Raw genomic sequence first — 22,418 nt, 5'->3', positions numbered from 1 at the left:
GCTTTCAACATAATTATTATATTTAATTTGACTATTCATTTAAAAATATGTTATGAAACCATCTTACTTTTTAAGTTCGTGAAATAAGAAAAATATTATTTTTTATGTTCAAAATATTAATTTTCACAACAAAAATATCATTTTTTATGATTATATTAGAAAATATTATGTGAGTTGGTTTATTTGAATTAAAAATATTCTATTGATATAAGTAGACCGTGATACTCTTCCATCTGTCACAGAAATATCTCATTACTACACAAAATTTAAATAAATATATTACATCTAAAATTTTAAAAATATTTCACTCTTAATTATCATTCAATCCACAGTTAGTCAGAAATTAACGAACAAACAACTCAAGATTTGGCAGAAGATAGCAACCACCGGACTTCCGGTTAATTAAGAAACGAAAAACACCACAAGAAGAATATCATTGTGCATGAGATTTGTAATTAACTTGATTCCTAGAAATTAAGTATACAAAAAATAGATTTATTCCTTCGAAATCAGTACGTATAAAACTCAAGCCTCAACTTTTTCTAAACTCTAAATTGGATAAATAGCGGTATTACAAGAAAGTACACAGTTGGGCTAAGCCAGTCATCCCATAATCAAGAGATGCAAGGCTCGAGTCAAATCCCATAGTCTCTCGAGGTGTTAATTTCATGCATGCTCCAATCAGATATCGCCTTTGATTCGTCTTATTTTGGCCTCTAAAGTTTCCCAGAATATATATCAGTATATCTAGCAGTCACTTCCTCCTCAAAGATATACCACCTTTTTGACCAATTCCTGTCCCAGCCAGGCTAGAGTGTAGAAGTGACTTGGAATCCGGCCGCCACTTCAATTCTTTGAGATCAGAAAATAAAGTTGCTAGTTCTGGTGTTATTTCACTGTCCTTTACATTGTTACATGAACCTACTCTAAGCCTATCAAGCTCCTTCCAAGAAAGAACTATCGATTCTAATCCTTCTGTTGTCAACAATGAGCATCCTTCCAGCGACAGAGATCTAATGCTCCTACATGAGAAATTAGATCAACTAAAATTCTGGAGTCAAGCAAACTAGAAGTTAATACTACAAATGAAGTCATTCTTTGACATATTCAACCAGGCAGTGAGGATTCCAGCTTCATTTACTCAAAAACTAAAAGGCCTCGTTCTGATTTTTAACCTCTGTTTGCCTGAATATGAACTATATGAAGTTCATTTCAGTTTGACATTGCAAAAACCTTTTAAAAAAATTTCAGAAGCAACTTAAATTTGTTTGTATTCAAAGAGATATGAAAGAAGTCATTTATGACAATGCATCTCATCGACAGACACCACACCAGCTAGGCAGATCAAATCGAATTATGTTTCCATATTCATTCAGGTCATCATGACATGTTTCAACGAACTCCTAACATCTATATGCAAACTTGAAATTCACATATATTAATAGCTGATTACAAATCTTTTGCATCAATAATGGTTCAGAACCTCACGAAGAAAAGTAATCGGTAAAGTTAAGACTTTAGTACAGAGCGTCACAAGAGTATAACCAATCATACCTAAGAATACTGGCAGCAGCAAATATGTTACTGTTCAATCCCCAACAATCCTCTATAACTAGCTTTTGAATTGTCCGACACACTAAAAACAGTGCTCTCACACCTTGCTTCTCTCGCATTTGACACTGACGTAAATGCAACTCCTCAAGCATAGGGCATGGCCATAAGTGTTCATCTGAACCAGGATTTCCATCAATTTCATTACATGACAGAATCTTTAAAGTCTTCAAGTTCACACAATATGACAAAGCCGACAACCATCCACCATCCATTTTATGATTACAAAGTGTCAACTCCTCTAACATTTGACAACACTGCCCTATTGCCTTAATGCCATCATAACTCCCCTCGCATCCCACTAACTCAAGCTTTACTAATCTTCTACACCCCTGAGCTAAAATCGTCAACCCAATATCTGTAACCACAGAATTGTAAACCCCGCTTATGCTCCCTATCAATTTCAAAATTTGCAAATTCCGGCATTTAAAAATTCCGGGCAAGGCTAAATCACCCGAATAATGTAACTCCATCTCCTGCAAACACTCGCACTCTTCTCCCAAAAAACTTAAGCCTTTCTCACTAACATTCATCAAAACTACTCTCCTCAAATTCCTACACCCCTGGACCATTATTCTCACCCCTCTGTCGACCTCTTCCGAATCCAATACATCCTCGTTCCTAATAAAAACCCCATCATTTTCGAACACCACCCCAGAACTTAAATGAATCGACAGTAACTTATTACAGAACAAAATTCCCGAATTCCTATCGGATTGAACGCATGCATGCACGAGGCTAGCATCGACTAAATTCGGAAACCGGAAAGTGAGCCTCCCAGACTCCAAAAAGTCCCAATCCAATAGCTTAATCGATTGAATCAACTTCCCACTCGCTACACACAACCTCTTGCACACCAGTGAATTGGAAAAATGCTGCTTCCTGTCCGGAATTTTACTTAGGACTTTGAGCAACAATTCGTCGGACAGAAGAGACATGCAATCAGGCGCGGGAGGGATGAGAGGGATTAGGGTTGGAGGATTCAGAGTCCGGCTCAGAGTCGGAGTGGGGGGTGGTGGAGCCGGAGTTGGGGAGAGATTGGAGGCGCATTTTGAGGAACAAATGCCTCAATGTCTCGTTGGGGTCGACGCGTTCGTTGGAAGAGTGGTCCGACCAGCTGGAGCGACGCTTCTTCTTCGCCTTGCCGAGGTCAAGAATCGGATTAGGGTCGCAGTTCGGATCGGAAATTCGTTTTTCATCAGGTGAAATCGACATGGTTGTAAATTAGGGATAGGGTTCATGAAAAGCATCGCCGCTCTCCCCCTTTTCCTCGCTCTTAATGAAGATCTTTTTTGCCCAATTTCGTTGAAACAAACGAGTTGATTTAATGTGGAAACATTGTCCTCCTCATGTTCCATGCCATCACTTGTCAGATTACATGACAAAATTTATAACCTTACAATAACATCTATTTCTCCAACAAATTAATTAGTTAGTATCATATGCAATCATTATTAATAATATATTGATGTTCGAGTTGGTGAATTGAATGAACATTTGATAAACAATTATGTGTTTGCTCTTCAATCAACATTTTTTCTGACGATTCTGTCACACAAAATTTGTCTAATACAATTCACTTAACTGACGTAGTTTGCAGATTGTTATATCAGCTCAAATACTTATCTAATATACATCGAAAGATAACGATTTATCTCTCTCATTGTAAAAGATATATATGAATATTATTTTGGAATCCATAATTAATCGATTATTACGAGGGAATGTTTTTTGAATATTGTCTTGAGCTCCTTTTTTGTTTGATCTTCTATAACATCACGAAACTATGGTTTTAAGAATGACAGACAGCTTTCTCAAAATGAAAATAGCTACGGGAAACTTATACTAATAAAAGAGGAAAAAGGCCACAAAATATGTCCATAATCAGACCAAGAGTCTGATAAGACGACCCAAAATCAGCCTAGGCCCAATTAAACATCAGTGGCTTTATTTCAGCCCAAATATTTTTATGGAATGGTTTCAGTCATCCATGGCGTCAGCCCAAATCACATTTCCTGCGATGTTGTCGCGTTATCCAAGAAAACTGAACATCCTTTTCGTCGTATATCATATATATTGAAATAAGTGACAAATGTTTAATTTACATTATGACGTTTACGTGTTGTTTTGTATAATATTTTTAGAATTAACTGGATTTTTATTTAAATAAGAGTTACGAAGTTCAACAACATTTTATTGCAATTTGAATTGTTTGTTATATGTAAATTTAGTTATACCATAATTAAGAAAAATCGTAAACAATAAAAATAAATAAAACATATGTAACACTTTTTAATATAAAGTTTTGATATACCGAAGATTGAATATGAAATGATTTCTGTCCAAATCAGTTTTATCTTGATATGAGCAAAACATCAATTATTGTTCAATTACACATTCGAATTACATGATATCATTGTACTGTCATTAAATCAATTTTTTATTATTTTTTTTAAAAAAGTAATTAATTATTATTTTAAAAAATATAATAATTAGGATTTTAGTTATGTGACCAACTGATTGAAGCTGATACTCTGGTCGAGACTGTGGAACTAAAATCCATTTTCCATTTTTACAAGGCATGCCGCCCACCTGCAGAGCGTGGATTGGTAACTGCCGACGTTGGCGCGCGGCGATGACACGTGAACTTTTCATTCTTTCATTAGTCCCGCAACTCGTGTCCTAATTTTGCATCGATTGCTAGCTTCCAAGTTTCGATTCCCCAAGCGCAAATCACTTGAGTTTACAGCACTCGATTTTTGTTCCCACGTTGCTCCAAAATCTTCAATCACGTTTCACAATTATTCCATTTTTTTTTAAATATAAATTTGTAACTTAGGTGGCACGACTAAAAATATTTACTTTATATTTAACAAAATATTTTATATCCCAAAAATGAAACTTGTATAATTACGAGGGAACATTTGATGGATTCTGTTCGCGCATTGTTAAATTAGAATTTGCTGGAGTGGTAGCTCGTAAGGCTGATGTAGAGCTAGAACAATTAGCATTATACGTAGAGCATATGTAATACATAATTGGAGTATTTTGAGGATTATATTTTGTTATTATTAAGTCTTATCAAATCCATGATATTTTTGGTTTTTTTTATTTTGTAGTTGTGCATGACCGACACTTGTTTATGTAAATCGTGTTGTTGAAGGCGTATGTTGATTATTTCGAGTATTTGAAATATTCAATATGTATTATTTACTGTCATGTCAAAATTTTTGTATGTTAGGACATAAAATTTTAACTCAATTTCTATGATATATTAATTAATCATGATTACATTTTATAAATCATGATTAAATAACGAACCCTCACAAAAATATTCTCTTTTGGAAAAGAGATAGCATATTGTAAATTTGTAGCTCAAATTGGTTCATCAAGCTTAAATTTTTCACCGAAAAAAAACAACTCAAATAGTTAATTAAGAAATAATAGGTTAAAAAATTAAGTAATTACATTGGAAGAAAATAAGAAGAGTGGTAAAATCAATCAATTAAATATAACTAACCCAAGAAAAAAAAATTACAAATAGTCAAATATAGTGGCCGGTCTTAAATTCGGGTAAAATGGTTGGATATAAAGTACTTTACATTCTACATGAGTTCTTGTTTTTATTTTTTGAAAGATCGTGGCTTTATGGATTTTCTGTCTTTGTTTTTGTTTTTTTGAATGGATAATGGCTAATTGGCTCTATGATCAGTTTCAACTTTTACACGAACGGTTGCCAAGTAATTCGAACTCAAAAAGTTCAATGAAATTGAAATAGAAGTTTAAATATACTTTAAAAAAACTGTAAAAATGGGAATTAAAACTTGCTAATGAATATATTTTTAATTAGAAAATCTTAAATTTATTTTAATCTGATAATTATTATCCTTTCTCATCTTTTATTTATCTCGACTCGTCGAGCTAACCTCCAACGGATTGTGGAGGCACATTTAGGATAGGAAAGTTTAGTTTTATTTTTTTAACTTGATAATTTTGGCCTATTATTACTATTATTATCATTTTATTTATATACAGTTAAAAGTTATAAAAAATAACTAAAAATTGTGCTCAATTGACTTGATTTTGAGATTATTTTGACTCGATAAATAAAAATAAAAGAAAAAATCTTGTATTAGATTAGATTCTCTTGTAGCTTTCAATTATATCCAAAGGACCGGACCACACATAAACATGCTTTCCTCTAAATTTATACTCTTCTTATCTCCATGTCCCTCAAATCTCGAAGATCTACACCCACATATATTTTATGCCCAAAATAAAAGTGGAAAAAGGTTTCCTTTTTGTATACTATAATATTCTAATCCTTTATCTCCTTCGATAATCCACAACAAAAGGAAGAAAAAAAAAGAAAGAAGGAAAACTTCCCAATTTCTCCTCAAGAAATGACTCAGTGTGTACCAAGTTGGGATCTTGATGATAATTCCGCCCTGCCCGGGTACGACTGATTGCTAGTAAATTTTGTTTGATATTTTTATTTAATTTTGTTACACGGGTATTTCGTAATTTATGTTCATTGGTGATTTTTTTAAATTTATGCAGGTTGGATTATGAAGTAGCAGAATTGACTTGGAAGAATGGGCAATTAGCCATGCATGGCTTAGGCCCTCCTCGCGTGCCTCCTATTAAGCACACTGCATGGGATAAGCCACGCGCCGGCGCCGGAACACTGGAGTCCATAGTCAACCAAGCCACGCGCCTCCCCTATCCCAAGTCCGCCTCAGATGGCAGCGGCGACGATATTGTCCCTTGGTTTGACCACCGCAGAACCATGGTCAACCCTGCGGCCAGCGCCTCCATGACCATGACAATGGACGCCTTAGTTCCATGCAATAACATCAACATAATTAGCAGGAACGATAACCCGGTCCCCTCCTCGCACTTGCTGGAATCCGGCACGTGCGTGGTGGGGTGCTCCACCAGGGTGGGTTCGTGCAGCGGCGTCCCCGCCACCTTGGACGGCGGAGTTGTGGGAGGGAATCACGTCCCACGTTTGGACATCAACAGCTGTGACACGAACGGAAGCGCGAGCGAGAGCGCCACATGCGGTTTGGATAGCCAGCTGTTGACGCGTGATACCTACGAGAAGGAATTGGGAGTGGCGGGGTTCACGTCTCCGTCGACCGAATCACCGGAAAATACCAGTTCCGGTAAGGAATATAGCAAGAGCACCGGCGAGGACCATGACTCCGTGTGTCGTAGTAGACGGCTGGTAATTAGTTTTAAGTATTTTTTCAATGGCCTTTGATGAATGTTTACTCCTCAATCTATTAAAAATAAAAACATCCAATTAAATAAAACTTGGTTATAAATCATTTTTTTAAAAAAATGCAAAATTCTTCCTAAAATAATGTTTTTTTTGTCCCTTGAACTCTTGAATTGCAGAGGTATAAATGTGACGATGAGGGGAAGAAAAGAGGAACTAGAAAGTCGTCAGTCATAACAAAAAGGAGTCGGGCAGCTGCTATTCATAACCAGTCTGAACGTGTAGGTTAATTTACTCTTCTTGTTATATAATATTTAGTGTATATATATATATTCTTACAAAATGGCAGTACCAATAATATAAATTAAATATTTTATTTATTTTCCTTTGTTTTTTTAATAAATTTATTCATGTACTCTGATTTTATATTTCTCAGAAACGAAGGGACAGGATAAATCAAAGGATGAAGACTCTGCAGAAGTTGGTCCCAAATTCCAGCAAGGTATTATCATACAGCATGATATACAGACAATATCATTAATATTTGATGGTATAAAAAAATCTAATGAACAAACAGATCAAGTGGCTTACTTTGTTTAGCTACAACAAATCAACTATGCGTCACTTCCTCATCTTGACATTTCTGATTTTCCCGTATATTTATTAATTATTAATTAATTTAAAAAAATTTAAAAAAATTTATTTAATTTTTGTACTTGGAAATGTATCTTTTAAGTTTTGTCGTAATATGTTGTATGAAATATTATAACTTATCTAGACATGCTGATATGAAATGTGGTCCAGAGGTTTAATGCGTTTGCAATGCTTGGGATGGTTTCATCGATTGTAGTCCACACGTAGTTAATCTTGTTACAGAGAAAACAGACAAGAAAAAAAAAGGGTTTTTTGTTGCGAGGACAGTTATTATTATAAAATAAAATTCGTTCATACATAAATTTGTTTAGTTCAGGTTTTTCACACGCCTCCCCCCCTGGATTATTGGGAAAAAATGTTCAGTTCAGTTGACTTCAAAATAGTTGTGGTCACAGTTGGTCCTTACCCTATCTCTTCTATAATTTTTAATATATATATGAATCTTGTAAATGCAGTTAATTTTATCATATAACTTTTAAAATTTAACTTTGATCGAGCATTGGTCTCGTTGCAATATGTTATTCCTTTATATAGTTGATTAAATATTGATTAAAATACTATATGTATGTTTCAGACGGATAAAGCTTCGATGCTGGATGAAGTGATAGAATATGTGAAACAGATGCAAGCACAAGTTCAGGTGATGAGGATGAACATGTCACACATGAATATGCTGCCATTAACAGTCATGCAGCAGCAGCATCAACACCTTCAAATGTCGATGATGAACCCTATGGGAATGGGGATGGGGATGGGGATCGTGGACATGAATGCCATGGGGCGGCCGGGGGCCGGAATGTTGCCACCTCCGACTGCTGGAATCCCGCTCCCTCCCCCCTCCTTTATGCCGGTGGGGGCGACGTGGGATAATCCCGGGGGACCTGCTTCGGTGATGACGGATCCGTTATCCATGTTCATGGCATGGCAATCGCAGGTATTATTATTAATTTTTTTTAGGAAAAATATTATAAAGTTGAAGTGATAAAATTATATACTGTTTTAGATTCCTTAAAATCTAAAACTATATTTATAATTATTATTTCTTTAGAAATATTCTTTAACATTTGTCGTTGGATAATCTGGTTGCAGCTAATGACAATTGAATGCTTACAACAGGCTTGCAGCTTTGTATCAGCAATTCCAGCAACCACCTGCCTCTAGTTCAAAAAATTAATTAATATAGGAAATTTTAATTTGTATAATACCCTTTTATTTACTCAAATTATTTAATTCACCAAATCGTGTGAAATCTTTTTATTTTTATTTTTTTAAATTTCACCAAGTTTGAATACATAAATATAGCCGAGTAGTGGTATAATTAGATTAAATATTCCCATGGATGTATTTAATGATATATAATAATGTAAATGATCATCAGTTAACCGTCAATTCTCATACTAACATCGGATACTATGAAAAATGGATGTCTTTGGGTTAACTCATAACAACCCTTCTCAAGAAGAAAGTTTTTTAATCGACTTCAAGTGCATAAAACACTTCCCACCCGTGGCACATGTCCTACACTCCATTCAAATCTTGGAATACACCCCGCTCGAGTCAATTAACAGGCAAAAATTTGTGTGAAACAGTCTTACAGGTCGTATTTTGTAAGACATATATCTTATTTCGGTGATCCATGAAAAAATATTACTTTTATGATAAAAATATTATTTTTTATTGTGAATATCGGTAGGGTTGATCTATCTTACAAATAAAGATTCGTGAGACCGTTTCACAAAAAACTCATATAATATAACAACTTATGAGTTAAATTTGGAAAATATCCATAACTGAAATATGACAATGTTCGCTTGCATTATTTTGTGCCATCATTTATTGATCTCATAGTCGCGTGAAGTGATGAGGTTTCAAGATATTTAAATTTTTCATTAATAATTTAATTATATTCCATAAAAAAATTATTAATGAAACATTTTATATATATATATATATATATATATATATATATATATATATATATATATATATATATATATATATTGTGTGTGTGTGCACGCGTGTGTATGAAATAGGAGAAGTATCAATTTATACATTGTCAATTCGCAACTTGACAATTTAACATGGAATGCTGGTTAAAAAAGAAAGGCACAATTAAATGATTGGATTGAATTGTCGGCCAACTAATATTATTTGAAAACAGATTCTACAAAGACATTATTTATTCAACTTTTTATTAGTAAATATATGTATTTATATATATATACACTAACACTAATTTTTTTACGTAAATTTGAAAGTTTCGGTACTTATGTAATATTTTTTCTTAATGAATACCCGACGAAGCTTACATTTTAGTTTCGAACTCGTGTTGATCATATTTTCCATTTTTATCCTTATATTATATTAAATACAAATATTTAATATAAACTTTCACTCAAATATTTAAATCATACCAACCAATTTATGGCTCCATCTCAAAGCTCAAATCCATTTGTCGATCGATTACTCTTTTCTGACTTAAAAATTGATGATTCAAGGTGAGTTCCACATTGGTTGGTTAAATAATCTTGGAGTTGTATATATGGACTTGGACTGTAACGCTCCAGATTCGACGACTGTCCTCACTGTATCAAGACGAGTCTTTCCAGCGTGCTTGTGTCCCCTCACTCACACGCACCCTGGGAAACTTCCCAGGAGGTCACTCATCCCAAAATTTTCCCAAGTCAAGCACGCTTAACTTTGAAGTTCTTATGTGATGAGCTATCGAAAAGAAGATGCACCTTCGTGATATGAGTAGTACCAATCAAATCTTTTAAGCCCTCTTCAACTGTACAGTCCATTACATTGAACAGTCTCGGAATCCCTCTCATTCTCGTATGGGTCGGTTCATTCATGTTCCCTCCACCTAGAAGCCTGCCAGGAGCCGCTCATTGTCCGTGCAACTGATGGCACCGGCGATCATCCCCCGCCCTCTTCGGCCCCGGGCCTTACATGCCCACCAGCTTCCGCTTGGTTCGTCCCCGAACCACACCGTACTAAGAGAGGTCGGCTCTGATATCAACTGTAACGCCCCAGATTCGACGACTGTCCTCACTGTATCAAGACGAGTCTTTCCAGCGTGCTTATGTCCTCACTCAAACGCACCCTGGGAAACTTCCCAGGAGGTCACTCATCCCAAAATTTCCCCAAGTCAAGCACGCTTAACTTTGAAGTTCTTATGTGATAAGCTACCGAAAGAAGATGCACCTTCGTGATATGAGTAGTACCAATCAAATCTTTTAAGCCTTCTTCAACTGTACAGTCCATTACATTGAACAGTCTCGGAATCCCTCTCATTCCCGTGTGGGTCGGTTCATTCATGTTCCCTCCACCTAGAAGCCTGCCAGGAGCCGCTCATTGTCCGTGCAACTGATGGCACCGGCGATCACCCCCGCCCTCTTCGGCCCCGGGCCTTACATGGACAATCCTCCCCCTTGAGCTAGTTTTTGGGGTTGAGTTAGGTCAAAGTTTCATTCTTAACATGGTATCAGAGCCCGGGTTTCACTGTTATGTGTTGGACTGTCTATAATATTTAGGCCACCCGTTCTGTCCATAATTGAGTCATTTGTAAACTCCACGCTCCAGATGTTCATTCCTGGGCGTGAGAGAGGTGAGTTAATTGTCCCACATCGGTTAGGTCCAAATTCCATTCTTAACAACGTCGATTATGATATTATTATTTTTAGTAATTTCAAAAGTCACAACTCAAAAATAAAAAATATAACCACCATTTTTCATGTCTAATCGTCAAAATTTTGAAGGGTTTATTTTTAGTTTATGCTTCAAATTTGACTGTTTTGTTCACATCCTTCTTCTTTTTTTCTTGTGCATATATATACGATTGCTAAACGAAAAACGTAGTATCGAAGGTTGTTCAAAAAGACCTACAAGATCTAGATGCATTATGTAATTAATTGTTTTTTTTTAATCAACAAGACCTCTGTTGACGTTGGTTGTGTAATTGTGATTGAGATATTTATGAAATGGTTTATAAATTAATAATTAAACTGTTATTTTTAGTGGTGGGGGCAAATTTTGTTGTGGTTTGCTAAGGTTTCTTACCATTACATATGCACTTGTCAAATGTTTTCCTGCAATGGTTTAAAAATGTACTCGATAACTAAATAATCAAGAGAAAATTTTAATTTTAATAATGCATGTTGGCATGGTTTGAATTTTAGTATGGTAACTCGTCAGTTTTAAATTTTATCGAATAATTTGGATTTTTTTTTTAGTTTTAGTCATTTTTCTCCTGAAAATGTTAAATCAACTAAATATTACTTATTTGACACTGATATTCTCCAACATAACTCATATAACAATAAGAAAACCTAAGTTATATAAATTAAAATCTATATCAACAAAATAAAGGGAAAAATTAGTTTTTTTCGTACGATTTTGAAATATTGAGCATCATTTTGTTTTCTAATTCATTAATGTTTATATTTATTTAATATTTATATATTTTTTTCTACATGAACTACATAGAAGAATATTAATGTCAAATAAAAAATAATTATAAAATAAAAATATCAAAAAAAATCAAATTATAAGAATAAAACGAATTATTAACAAGTTACAAGACTAAAACATCGAACTTACTAATTAACTTACATGACAAAATTGAAATTATCCCAATAATCAACTATACATTATCAACAATATTCAACATCGAATCAATATTCCGGCACAACAAAATAAAATATAAATAAACTCAAATTATTAGCAAATAACTAAATTTAAGTAATTAAAAGATTAAAATCCATTAAAATTAACCAGCTTATACATAGCTAGGATCGATTTACTCTTTTTTTTCCCCGAAATAAGATTTTAAAAATATATTTAAATAAATGATTCATTGATGGATGGCTTTGTGACTGCGATATTGACAAAAAATTTGAATCCGGGACAACTTGGGACTTGGAACACTCAAATGATTGGAAAACGAAGCAAACGCTTGTTCCGTGACGATACCACACACTTTCTGCTAAAAAATCTTGTCACATTCCAAATACATCCACATAATATTTATCCAAAATTAATATTTGTTAGAATTGTGTCCCTTTCTCTCGTATTAATTATTTGAACTTTATTTCAGAAAAGAAAAAAAAAAGGGGAAGGGGGATGAACAATTTCCATGGTGTTGAGCTATATATAACATTAGTACTAAGAGAAGCATAACCTTAGCACTAATTTTATTTTGCCATTACCACAAAATTTCTTCACGATCTCAACCTATGAAGCCGAGGAAAGCACGACAAGAACCTCCATCGACAAATCATCATGACATAATGTTGAATTATATAGCATCCAATTCCTGAGATTGTCAAAGAAATCTTTAGCTTGTAGGCAAAAACTTGCGTGAGATTGTCTCATTTGTCGTATTTTGTAAGACACATATCTTATTTGGGTAATTCATGAAAAACTATTTATTTTTTATTATGGATATCGATAGGATTGACCCGTCTCACAGATAAAGATTCGTAAAACTGTGTCATAAAAAACTTACTCTAGCTTGCGAGAGGAATTTCGCGAGTAGGGCACAATGGAATTAGGTTAAGGTTGGTGCATAATTTAAGTTAGGGGAGTATGGACTCACATTCCCTTCGCGAGACAACTCAGTCAAACTATAACGCTAAAAGTAATGAGACGGAAAGTGGTACCCACTCGTGTTCAACATATTTTTAATATTAATATTGACAGTACTTAAGATGTTCGTGCAATATTTAAATATCTTAGATTTTAATTTTAATCTCCAATGCACATGCATTCTACGCTTCAGACTATATTCACATTGTTGGTTGTATTTATTATCCAATCAAGAATCGATACCCTTATAAGGCTTGGATCATTATTGACCCGGAATATCAATTGGATAGTCCAGATCAGAAACCAGCTTCTCAGGCAGTCAACATAGCCCGAGTTCTCATATAAGTACTCGGGTAACCGACTATTCGGACCACCTCGAGAATATCACCACACTCGAGTATAATTGATACATGCAGTCTAATCTATCCGAACAACTTAGGATTGGAGTGTCCTAGAAATCATCAGAAGCTAGAGTATGGACAACCGACTTGCCATACTTAGTAGTTGACACTGGAATCGAGGTACCTACTCCACTTTCTACTATAAATAAAATGTATTAATGTCATTTAATGATTCTGAAATCTTTGAACTCTCAAGCATTATACATATTGTCTCTCAAATATTGCTTGTGTTCATCCTCAACCTGTTGACTTTAGCATCGGAGTGGCTACGTCGGACACCCCTCCGACGCCCATTCACGAGTTACTTCTTGTTTGCAGGTGTTAGTCCAAGCCATTATCCTCACTCAAAATTCTCAAACATTATAAATTGTTGATCTGATCTGTTGAAGCCTCTTACCCGACTCATCCATTTCAGCGAGATCGCATCAAGAATATTTTTCAAAATGTTTTCAATATACACGTATTTTATGATTTCGATCTAGAATTTCATGATCTTGAAAACGTGGTCGTTAGTTTTTTTTAATATATTAATAAAAATAATAAATATATCAAACTCGTGTTATGATGCCACTTGACCAATTGGTCAGTGACAAAAACTTGTGTGAGACGATTTCACGAGTCATATTTTGTGAGACGTATATCTTATTTGGGTTATCAATGAAAAAATATTACTTTTTATGTTAAGAAAATTATTTTTTATTGTGAATATCAGTAGAGTTAACTCGACTTATAAATAAAGATTCGTTAGACCGTTTTACAAGAGAGGTACTTTTGATCAATATAATATAAATAAATTGGATAATACATAGAAAATGGCGGAGAATAACGAAAATGAGAAAAAAAAATTACCAGGTGATATTAGAAAGGCAAAAACTTGTGTGAGACGGTCTCACAGATCGAATTTGTGAGATGGATATCTTATTTGGATCATCCATGAAAAAGTATAATTTTTTATGCTAAGGTATAGTTTGGTACATATGATATGATAAGTAAGGGATATATAGTATAAAGATAAATCAAGGATAAATATAATGATAAGATAATATGTTAAATGTTTGGTATGATTTTAACAAAAGTGATTAAATTTATATATTGAATTGTAATGACAAAATTAACCCTCTCACAAAAACTTATATTTCATTGTTATCAAGATTTTGTAATTGCATGTATATATAAATATATACACGTGTATATATATACACATGCATGTATATACACACACATATATATACAGTGTGTATATTATATATAGTATATACACACACATATATACAAATATATACACACACAAATATATATTTATGCGTGTATATATAAATGTATATTAGTGTATATATTTATGCGTGTATATATAAGTGTGTGTATACATATATATATATATATATTTATTCGTGTATATTTATATATATACACACATGTATATATATATATATTTATATTTACACGCATATATATATATATATATATTTATATATATATATATATGCGTGTATAGAATTCAATGTCTTCCCCAAAAGATCTGGATAGAAGAATCAGTCGGGAATCTTATCTTACGCCAAAATATCTCTTCCATTGGTCAAAAAGGCAGACACATGCATGTAAGAGCAATAAATGCACAACTTATTTCTAACTTCAAGAAGTATTTTAATATTATTATTCATAATTTTTTTCATTGATGATTTGAATTAAATCTGACATGAAGACACTTTAACTCATATTTTTGCCATCAAATTCTTTAATTCTTCAACCATTCAACCAATATTAAAAAAAGTAAATATGATGTGAAACGATCTAACTTTTTATATCTGTGAAACAAATTAACTTATTTTATATTTACAAAAAAATAACAATTTTGACATAATAAATAATATTTTTTTATGAAATTAGTTGAGCGATCGTGATACAGTATTATAAGATTTTTTGTGATAATAAAATAGTTTGTTCATGTATTAATTTATGAGTACTTTGTTTGATAATATACTCTATTATTGTATTACAATATTAAATGCGATTATTTTCCGTTAAAAAAATTTAAAAGAAAAGAGATTCATCTGCTTTAGTGTAAAAGGCCCATTTAGCCCATTGAGGCATACACGTGAACAAGCTTTTTTCTCCTGGATTGGGCTAATATATTTTTCAAGTATGTGGGCCATGGTAACTAATTGTTAAACTTGTTGTCCAACATGTTGGGCCAAGAATATACATACCGAGTTAATAAGAGCCAACACTTATAAATTTATTGTCAATAAGACAGCCCAATTATATCTATATTTGTAGTCAAATATAATATATTTGACATAAAAAATTAATAATTTTTCATGGATTGAATCAGATATGATATCCGTCTCATAAAATTTACTCATCAAACGACCTCATACGTGAGTTTTTGTGATTGAGTATATATCACAATAATAGTGTTTTGGGGTATATTTGTCCGCATACACGACGATAATATACGCTAAGGTTGCGTTTGGTTTGAAGGATAAAATAAACTAATGATCAGTAAGTAAATGATAAAGAAAATGATTGTTGTAGGAATGTAATATATGGTGTTATGTTTGGTATGATTTTTATGTGTAGGATAATTTTGAATTTTTTGATGAAAGGACAAAATTGCCCTTTTTTTTTTTCTTCTTCCACTCCGTCGGCGATGGCGGCGGCAGAGGTCCGGCGGTTGTCGGTGGCGGCGACGGCTGTCGGTAGAGATGGTGGCGGCGGTCCGACGGACGACGGCGGACATCTGGAGACGGCGGTCTGACGAGAGCGGTCCGGCGGCGGTCATGGCGGGAAGTGATGGTGAGTTTGGATATAGGAGAAGGGTAAAATTGGAAAATAGGAAGGATTAAGAGTTAGGGGTGAGGATGTATTATTTTAAGTTTAACCCACCTAATATAACCTAATCATTCATAGGAGGTATTGACTTGGTTAAATAATCACGCGAACCAAACGAGTGATAAGGTGGGTTAAAAAAAATAAACTCACCTTATCATCCAAACCAAACGCCCCCTAATAGTCAAACAAATACGTGAATGTACCAATTTTTCACCCATTAGTTTATCTACTCTAATATAGCAAGAGGTAGAAATGGTCCTATTATTCTAATGTGAATACCCTCCTTCCACTTGTCGCATGCTATACACCATCACTCTTATTTTTCTCTACCTCTACCTCCCCTCCACAAAACAGTTACCTTAACTAAAAACTAGGATGGGTGTTCTTTTTCACCATACGAATTCCTCCACAAACCATTAATTACTCCAACTAAAAACTAGGAGTGACATTCTTTTGACCATACACTCCCATAACTTTCTACTACAAAACAAGCTCCAATCTCTATTCAATTAGTCTATTCATTTTTATTTTTATTACTTCTCCTGTTTTTCCTCTACTAAAAACTACACACCCTTGTCTTGTAAAAAGTTATCCTAGTGTCGATTTTCATGGATAATTGTGTAGATGAACATGCCCCACCAAATTTTAAGCACTATTGTAGAGTTTGCAAGAAGGGTTTTATGTGTGGGAGGGCACTTGGTGGGCACATGAGGGCACATGGGATTGGGGATGAGAATGGGAATCTTGATGATGAAGATCATGCGAGTGATTGGGAGGAGAAGATTGGAGGGGGTGATAGGGTCTGTAATAAGAGAATGTATCAATTGAGAACTAATCCAAATAGGCTCAAAAGTTGTAGGACTTGTGAGAATTGTGGGAAGGAGTTCTCGTCTTGGAAGTCCTTTCTTGAACATAAGAAATGTAGCTCCGATGACGCGTCCGAGTCCCTCGTGTCCTCGCCTGAGTCTGAAGGCGAGGACGATGGTGGAAGGAAAGGAGGTGGTTGGTCTAAGAGGAAGAGATCATTGCGTACAAAAGTGGGTAGTTTGAACGTGACATATGCGTCTAGCGAGGAGGAGGATCTCCTTCTTGCTAGATGCTTAGTGCAACTGGCTAACACTGCAGTCGATCCGCCATCACCCGAGCCGGAAGAATCATGCGCCTCTGCCAGTAGGGAGGAGGAGAGGAGGAACCCCACACCGTATCTTGGCCAGAGTAGGGCGTATTTTGACAAGGCAAAAGGGATATCTAATCCAAAGGGGTTGTTTGAATGCAAAGCATGCAAAAAGGTGTTTAATTCTCACCAAGCCCTAGGGGGCCATAGAGCAAGCCACAAGAAGGTGAAAGGGTGCTACGCAGCCAGACAAGATCAGTTAGATGACAACAATACCACGTATGATGACATGAATACACAGGAAGACCTATTCTCCTCTAAATCTACATTTTACCATTTCGAACAAGGTCCTACATTGGTCGGAGCCGCGAAAAGGAAGTCGAAAGTGCACGAATGCTCCATCTGTCACCGCGTCTTCTCGTCAGGGCAAGCCCTTGGAGGGCACAAGAGGTGCCATTGGATTACGTCCTATTCACCGGACACATCTTCACTAGCCAAGTTTCACATCGAACCCGTTCGTCACCATCCACCAAAGATCGAGGACAAATCCGACTCGTTGGATCTGAACGTCCCCGCATGGGCCAACGACATGTCGACGATTAGACGGGACCCTCGTAACCTGTTGAGCTTCGAGGTTTCCACTGACGTTCAAACACCCAAGTGGGTCGATCACGGGATGGGACACACACAAGCCGGCGAGGACCACCAGTACCCTCAGTCTCAGAAGCTCGAGAACGGTACCAAGGCCGCCTCCGCCGCTGACAACAACAACAACAAGAACAACGATACACAAAACTCTGATAAAAATGTTGAGAGTAAACTGAAGTTGGCCAATTTTAGTGACTTGAAGGAGATAGACACAAGTGTTAATTCATGGTTGCAAGTAGGGATTGGTTCTACAACCGAAGCCGCAGCTGAATCATAATTCCACTCAAGAAAGATATAATATTTAGATGTACATTTTATTACATTAGACTGTAAAATTTTTAAGGATTTACATTCGAAATGTTTGGTTTTCAATCCAGAAGCCCATTTCACTTTTCCTCAAATAAAATCAAATATCATAGTCTCATTTGCACTCTTTTCCCCATAACTATATTACATTAAATAAATTAATTTTCACCCAGTTTCACAAACACTCAATAATAATTTCATAAAATTTTAATAAGATATATTATATTTAAATTTTTTAAACTTCTGTATAAACAGAGACTAATTAATAATCATATCATGTAATTTCAATACTACGAAGCTAAAGTAATCTTGAACGTTGTATTTTTTCTTATCAATTTATTTAATTTTTTACTCTACTATTCACGTAACCTGAATTTGTGTATAAAATTGTTGTATATTTTTTCCATTTATTTTTATTTATATAGCAGATTTACCCGAAAATCTATAAAGATTGAAGTCCAACAAAAACTAACCTACTCAAATTTTGTGAAAGAGAAACAACTCAACACTCCTATGACAATGGGAGAATGAATAAAGTTTATTTCACTTTCTCACTTAATTACCGGCCAACTTTCTTGTACAAATAAAAAAAAAAGTCTAAATTAATTAAGAGAGAGTGATTTACTTTGTGAATGATTCATTTATTCGAATATTATTTTATTGCAGCCAAAATTAATTACCTAACTCTAATCGCTCGAGCTTCAATATGTTGTCAATATTTTGAATCGGATTTATACACTAACTTGTCTTTGGCCTACTAATTATTTAAAGTTTAGTTTCAGTACAGTAAAGTTTGATTTTTTTTTAGCTTTTAGTCTTATTTCGCCTACTGCTAACGTGACACCAAAATCGATGAAGTTGGCGCAAAAAATGATGATATGTATGACGTCATGTCAATAATTCGAACAAGTAGTTAGAAATTAGAAGTTAATGCATCTAGATCAAAATTTGACGAGTTGATAAACGAAAATCTAAAATTGACGATTAATGGGGAACAATTTTCCCTGAAGTTAAAACTATATTTTGCAATAATTGTTAATATTGTCAGTGCTACTAGCATAGCTTCTGAAATAAATTAATCCCACCATTTTCCCTAATAACACGGCATTTACTTTCCAACAAATCCCCCATGCACACCATTTTCCTTCAAACACTTCAACCAAAGACCCGAATTTAAAGCTGAATAAATCATTCTTAAAATTCAACTTTAATTTATTGTAAATTTATCAAAAACTTCGTGATTGCTCATAAGTCATAACATTTTCAAATAATATATTCATAATAGACAATTATGAATATATGAAATACTAAAAATATCATTCAAATTTAAAGATAAAAGATGGTACAGATGTTCACTGATTTATTGCAAACATAATGAAAAATTACATTGAATTCGGCAAATCTGAAGTTTTGACTGCCAAATTAATAATGTAATTGGATTAGAGGTTATTTATATTTAATAAAAGTTTCTCTTTCTTATGAGAATAACAATTAAATTAAAACTCAATAATCAAAATTCGATTGGAAAAAAAGTTTTCCAATATAATTGTATTTAACATTAAATAGTACCGTACAAAAAAAATCTTTATATTTACTTATTGTGTGCAAGATTACTAATATTAGAGTAGGTCTTTTGTGAGACGTCTCACAAATCTTTATATGTGAGACGGGTCAACCCTATCGATATTCACAATAAAGAGTAATATTCTTAGCATAAAAATTAATACTTTTTTCATGGATGACCCAAATAAAATATCTGTCTAAACCAGATACGACTCGTGAGACCTTCTAACATAAGTTTTTATCCTAATACTAATAGGTGAAATATAGGATTATTTGTTTCTAATTTATATAAAATAAATTTACGAATAAAAATCGTTGAATATTCCACACAATTATAAGCTAGATTATTGCCCTGATCACATACAATCGTTGCATTCAATCTGATATGGAATTATTGTTTCATGGCTCTTTTCTATTATATCTTTATCAGTTTTCTTGACTTGAAAAAAAAACAGTAAATCCTGTTTAATATCCTGGCAACCTTCCATTAATCCCACTAATATTGAGACAATTTGACCTTCTCTTGCATATTATAAAATCTCACAACTCGAGCACATTTTCAAGAAACAGAAATAAACAGACACAGACACATTCAGTGTGCCAAATACACAAACTAATTTCGATCTTCTTTTTTCATTCTTGTACGATGGATAGACACAGATGCAAAGTCTGTTTCAGAAATTTTACCAGTGGAAGTGCTCTTGGTGGGCACATGAGATCTCATATGAAGAATTTTTATGTTTCGAAACAAGAAAGAGAACACAACACTCTTGAAAAGATTGATGATCTTCGGTCATTTGAGTCATATTCTTCGATTTCATCACAATACTTATCTCCGAAAGATGATGCAACCGAGGAAGAAAAAGGGTTGGATCCTGAGTTTTCTTCTGTTCTGATTCAAGATAGGGAGAGTGACACAGACTCGTCAAAGGATCATTCCATCTGCAGAAGGTCGAAAAGGGTTCGGGATTCAAGAACTTCGGAGTTTGCTGGATTTGGGACTAGGAGTTTTCCGGAGTTGATCGAGAAATCGAAGTTTGGTGATGAAGCAAAGAAGTGTGCTGCTACTCCGGAAGAAGATGTTGCTTATTGTTTAATGATGCTGTCTAGAGACAAGTGGGTAAGGGATGAAAGCAAATTAAATATTTGTGGAGAAAAATATAAATTTGGATATGATTTTTGTGGAGATTCTGATGCTTTCGAAAGTGAGAAAGAATAAAGTTAGAGGGAGATATACGTGTGAAACATGTAACAAGCTGTTTAGGTCCTATCAAGCACTTGGAGGGCATATGGCAAGCCACAAGAAAATCAGACATAGCCCATTTAGCGTTGAGTCGTCGTCGGAGATGGCAGATTCTGGTGGTGGCTCAGCTGCGGTGGCGGAGGAGGAGAAAGTACACGAGTGCCCTTTTTGTGAGCGGGTGTTTTCATCAGGGCAGGCCCTCGGAGGGCATAAAAGGTCACATTTTGTTAGGGGTGGAGGAATTTCAAGAAATAATGTTAGGCCTGTTGGTAGTCCAGTTGAATCAATTTCAAGGACTGGTGAAAATTTGAAAATCGATCTTAATCTCCCCGCTCCAGTTCATGATGATGAAGACGAGATGAGCCAAATCGCGGTTTCGGCGGTTTTCGATGCATAAATTCTTGCACTCAAATTGGTTTAACTTGAATTTTTCGAACAAGATATGTGAGATTTGAAAGTCAAAGTTGTGTCGAGTCGTTTTCATTTTTCTCCCATAAGAACCATGCTAATTTTCAAAGTGGCCAAATTTATTTAATGAAGAAACATTAACTTCCTTTATGTAAAGTAGAAAGTTTGTCCAGTCCATGGAAATGATAAAACCAAGAATTGATCACATAAAATTTTCAGCAACACCACGGATTTCATATCCATGGATTCCTCTACATATCAACAACAGATGTATTATTATCACCAGTATTTCTCTGTGGATTCAATCTGAGTACTTCGTATGTTTGAATCTTGGTTTTTAGAAGAACGATCGTTGATTATGGCGTTTTTTAGAATTTGGGGAGGGGGATCACGGGTTTCCTGATGAATTTGGTATTTTGTGCGAGTGTGAAGTGGTTGTTTTTTTTTCCTGAAACCGTGAAGTGGTGTTTTCACATGTTACCTATATGTGCATTTTTTTCAATGATTTTCTATTAAGAAGGGAAAGGTTGTTTGACTTTTAAAGCGGTGGAATTTGAACTTGATCGACTAAATCTACTAGCTGTTATTCAAGCTGTTTTTCTTTAATGCTTTACATCAAGACTATTTTGGGCACTGTTGGAGATCAAGAAATCAATGTCCTGAAAACACTTGTAAGCCGTGTATATCATGATTTCTGTTACCAGTATTCTATGTGGCTCAGATGTGTGCAAATGATTGAGTAGTTAGATCTTTGTTTAGGTTGCTCCATGTTGAAATTTGTGAGTACTCGAAGCATATTTACCATGAAATCATGCAGCTTTCTAC

The 22,418-nt window shown here is 34.5% G+C and overlaps 2 protein-coding genes and 1 pseudogene across 2 annotated transcripts; 2 read left to right on the top strand and 1 right to left on the bottom strand.

Moving 5' to 3' along the window:
* Positions 1-424: 424 nt before the first annotated feature.
* LOC140821927 (F-box protein At5g51370-like) lies at positions 425-2,952 on the bottom strand (annotated as a pseudogene).
* Positions 2,953-5,799: 2,847 nt separating this feature from the next.
* Positions 5,800-8,751, top strand: LOC140821981 (transcription factor UNE10-like). Its single transcript, XM_073182683.1, has 6 exons — positions 5,800-6,067; positions 6,172-6,841; positions 7,015-7,116; positions 7,272-7,337; positions 8,064-8,423; positions 8,579-8,751. Exons 1-6 carry the CDS (start codon positions 6,015-6,017, stop codon positions 8,648-8,650), a joined length of 1,323 nt encoding a protein of 440 aa, XP_073038784.1. The 5' UTR covers positions 5,800-6,014; the 3' UTR covers positions 8,651-8,751.
* Positions 8,752-16,873: 8,122 nt separating this feature from the next.
* On the top strand, positions 16,874-21,793 carry LOC140822220 (uncharacterized). The gene is made up of 3 exons (XM_073182962.1): positions 16,874-18,338; positions 20,673-21,023; positions 21,097-21,793. The coding sequence occupies exons 1-3, from the start codon at positions 16,920-16,922 to the stop codon at positions 21,580-21,582; spliced, it is 2,256 nt and encodes a 751-aa protein (XP_073039063.1). The 5' UTR covers positions 16,874-16,919; the 3' UTR covers positions 21,583-21,793.
* The last annotated feature ends 625 nt before the right edge of the window (positions 21,794-22,418 follow it).

The sequence above is a fragment of the Primulina eburnea genome, unplaced genomic scaffold, assembly GCF_022965805.1.
Source record: "Primulina eburnea isolate SZY01 unplaced genomic scaffold, ASM2296580v1 ctg739_ERROPOS11973397, whole genome shotgun sequence".
In the NCBI taxonomy this organism is placed as follows: domain Eukaryota; kingdom Viridiplantae; phylum Streptophyta; class Magnoliopsida; order Lamiales; family Gesneriaceae; genus Primulina; species Primulina eburnea.
This window is presented reverse-complemented; position numbering and strand designations above follow the sequence as displayed.

Coding starts and splice junctions, on each gene's coding strand:
- LOC140822220 (XM_073182962.1), top strand. CDS start 16,920: ATGGATAATTGTGTAGATGAACATGCCCCACCAAATTTTAAGCACTAT. Junction 18,339..20,672: donor GTTCTACAACCGAAGCCGCA/GCTGAATCATAA, acceptor TCTCATATGAAG/AATTTTTATGTTTCGAAACA. Junction 21,024..21,096: donor CTGCTACTCCGGAAGAAGAT/GTTGCTTATTGT, acceptor ATATTTGTGGAG/AAAAATATAAATTTGGATAT.
- LOC140821981 (XM_073182683.1), top strand. CDS start 6,015: ATGACTCAGTGTGTACCAAGTTGGGATCTTGATGATAATTCCGCCCTG. Junction 7,338..8,063: donor TGGTCCCAAATTCCAGCAAG/GTATTATCATAC, acceptor TGTATGTTTCAG/ACGGATAAAGCTTCGATGCT. Junction 8,424..8,578: donor TCATGGCATGGCAATCGCAG/GTATTATTATTA, acceptor ATCTGGTTGCAG/CTAATGACAATTGAATGCTT.